At 33.5% G+C, this 2,870-nt stretch overlaps 1 protein-coding gene across 1 annotated transcript; it reads left to right on the top strand.

Annotated features, from left to right (window-relative positions):
- Positions 1-328: 328 nt before the first annotated feature.
- Positions 329-1,420, top strand: LOC140866394 (xyloglucan endotransglucosylase/hydrolase protein 2-like). The gene is made up of 3 exons (XM_073271376.1): positions 329-548; positions 667-767; positions 845-1,420. The coding sequence occupies exons 1-3, from the start codon at positions 329-331 to the stop codon at positions 1,418-1,420; spliced, it is 897 nt and encodes a 298-aa protein (XP_073127477.1).
- Positions 1,421-2,870: the final 1,450 nt, after the last annotated feature.

The following is a 2,870-nucleotide window of genomic DNA, read 5'->3' as shown; positions in this document are numbered from 1 at the left end:
CTTATTATCCCACATGCAATCTTCAAGTAGTAATTAATGATTTACATTCCATTCTTTCCCAAATTTGCTTCTAATTTTGCTAACTCATTGACTGTAGGTGAACAATATTTATCATAGCGATTAGTTACATCTTTCAATTTAATTATATATATATATAAGAATAAGATAATCACGTTATACATAGAAAGAAGTCAACTGCCCATATATAAATGTTTGACTACGTAGAGCTAGCCTAGCTCCGTCTCTCTATATATTATATACACACACATACCCCCCCGCCCACAGGAGCATATATTTTTAAAAATATATAATTTAATAATAGTTAATAATGGGGTACTATTTCATGAACATTAATAATAGCTGCAGTAACAATATTCCAGTTTTGTCATCAATTTTGTTATTTATTCTTTGTTTGTATAATCCACTGGCAATTAGCGTTGATGATACAGTTCGTTTCGATGCAAATTACTCTCCAACTTGGGGAAGGGACCATGTCACGGTTGTTGGCGATGGAACACAAGTTCAACTTTCGCTAGACGAACGCTCCGGTACTACTTTTCGCCTTTTTTCATGATTAATTTGTTTATGGATCGATCTAACGATAATTAAGTAGTATATATATTGATCATGAGTCCATATATATGTATTATATATATATGTTTGCAGGAGCCGGGTTCCATTCAAACCAGAAATATGGTTCCGGAATTTTCAGAATGAAGTTGAAGTTGCCCAACAAAAAAGATAAAGGAATAATCACAACTTTCTACGTACGATGAATATATGAATATCATATGTGAATATATATTATGATGATATATATTTAATTTATGCATGGTTAATGCAGCTTACGGGGCTCCCAGCCGGGCAACCAACAGGAGGCCCACACGACGAGGCCGATTTCGAGTTCTTGGGAAGCAATGGGAAGAAATTCATCGTGAGTACCAATGTGTTTGCAAATGACAATGGAGATAGAGAGCAACAATTCACACTTTGGTTCGATCCAACGCTAGATTTTCACGTTTATGAGATACTGTGGAACCAACACCACATAGTGTTCTCTGTGGACGGAATACCAATAAGGGTGTACCATAACTTTAAGGCACAGATAGGCGCCAACTATCCGTCGCAACAGATGCACGTGGAGTCAAGCATATGGAATATGACGGATTGGCTAGGGCCAGTTGATTGGAGCCAAGGACCCTTTGTGGCCGAGTATCGCGGGTTCGGGCTCGATGCGTGCGTGCATCAACCTTCTGATCCTCAGGATTGCCATTCTTCAAAGTACTATTGGAATGACCCCAAATATTGGCAGCTCACTCCTCAACAAAATAAGTTGCTTAAATATGTGAGGAGGAATCACTTGGTCTATGACTATTGTGGCGACAGGAAAAAACACTTCATAGAGTGCAAGATTCATTGAGCGTCAGACTTAATTACATGTGTTATAATCCATATATATAAAAGGAATTGTTTTTCAATATTCATTCTACAAGAGTGAAAAAGAGCTTTTCGAATTCTTATTATAAAATTCAATTTTTAATTAATGTGTATGTATTGATTTGAAATAGTGTTAATTAAATGGAAACTTTTAATATATTTGTATATGTAATTAAAGTAACCAATTCAATAAAAGGAAATAATTATAAGGATATATGTTGAGGCATACATGCAATAGGATTATGCTTATTTAATTAGAAAAACACCATTTTTTTTAAAAATTGTTTTCTAATGTTAAAGCTTTGGTGCAGGTGGTTGTTTTTTCTTATTTTTTTGGTTATATCTTAGTTGTGATTGCCCTCATAATATCTTTCCTTTTATATGATAAAATATTACCTTAAGAAACTAAAATATAATTCTTTTTGTAAGTCAACGAATAAATTTTTTTTTTTTTTTAAAATTTGTCACAATACTTTATCATATATAAATAAAATATAACATAACAAATTTTTTTATTTTCATCTTAAAATATTTTATTCCCAAGTTTTAGCATGGATAAAATCATGTACGATTTTTTTTCATGGAATAACAAAATAACTAAGATGTAAAAAAAAAATATAAATACCAAGTATATTAAATTCTAAGAATAAAATTAAGATTTACGTATTATTTAATGTTCTTTTATTTTGTAATATATCTTCCGCGTGATTAACAACAAAATTTTATAACATAATATATTCTTTTAACTCTATTGATGTTAGGAGGGTACGAAATTTAATCAATGGGTTGGTATCTTCTCATGGTGACTGGTGTTTTGATAAGAGTAGCATGTATGGCTGATATTGTGGTGAGTTACTTCTCTGATCTTTTCTCATCCAATAATCCTTCGGAACAAGCTTCAATATGTGACTGAACATATTGAGACAAAAATTGATGCGGAGATGAACCAGCAACTGTGTGCTCAGTTTTCGGCTGATGAAGTCAAAAAAGCTTTATTTGACATGCACCCTGATAAAGCTCCAGGACCAGATGGCATGTCCACATTCTTCTTTTAGAAATATTGGCATATTATTGGTAAAGAGGTCACGTCTGCTGTTTTGGAAATTCTAAATGACGGTGTGCATCTCTCTGACTGGAACGACACCATTGTAACTCTGATCCCGAAAAATAAAAATCCGATGACTATCAATTAAGGAGTTCAGGCCGATTAGCCTTTGCAATGTGTGTTATAAAATTGTTGCTAGAGCTCTGACAAATAGACTTCGTCATTTTATGAACTTTTCTATTGATGATTTTCAGAGCGCTTTTGTCACAGGCCGCTTGATTACTGATAATATTTTACTGGGGTTCGAGGCATTGCATTGGATTCGAAGTAGGAAGACGGGGAAAAAAGGATTTGCAGCTTTAAAGCTTGACATGAGTAAGGCATATGA

This window comes from Henckelia pumila, chromosome 1 (assembly GCF_033568475.1).
Source record: "Henckelia pumila isolate YLH828 chromosome 1, ASM3356847v2, whole genome shotgun sequence".
NCBI classification, from domain to species: Eukaryota; Viridiplantae; Streptophyta; class Magnoliopsida; order Lamiales; family Gesneriaceae; genus Henckelia; species Henckelia pumila.
The sequence above is the reverse complement of the archived record's forward strand: the minus strand, read 5'-3'. Positions and strand labels throughout refer to the sequence as shown.

What these genes read in the sequence shown, in the direction of transcription:
- LOC140866394 (XM_073271376.1), top strand. Translation starts at nt 329, where the DNA reads ATGGGGTACTATTTCATGAACATTAATAATAGCTGCAGTAACAATATT. An exon ending in TTCGCTAGACGAACGCTCCG is followed by an intron (nt 549 to 666) that starts GTACTACTTTTC and finishes ATATGTTTGCAG; the next exon opens with GAGCCGGGTTCCATTCAAAC. An exon ending in GAATAATCACAACTTTCTAC is followed by an intron (nt 768 to 844) that starts GTACGATGAATA and finishes TGGTTAATGCAG; the next exon opens with CTTACGGGGCTCCCAGCCGG.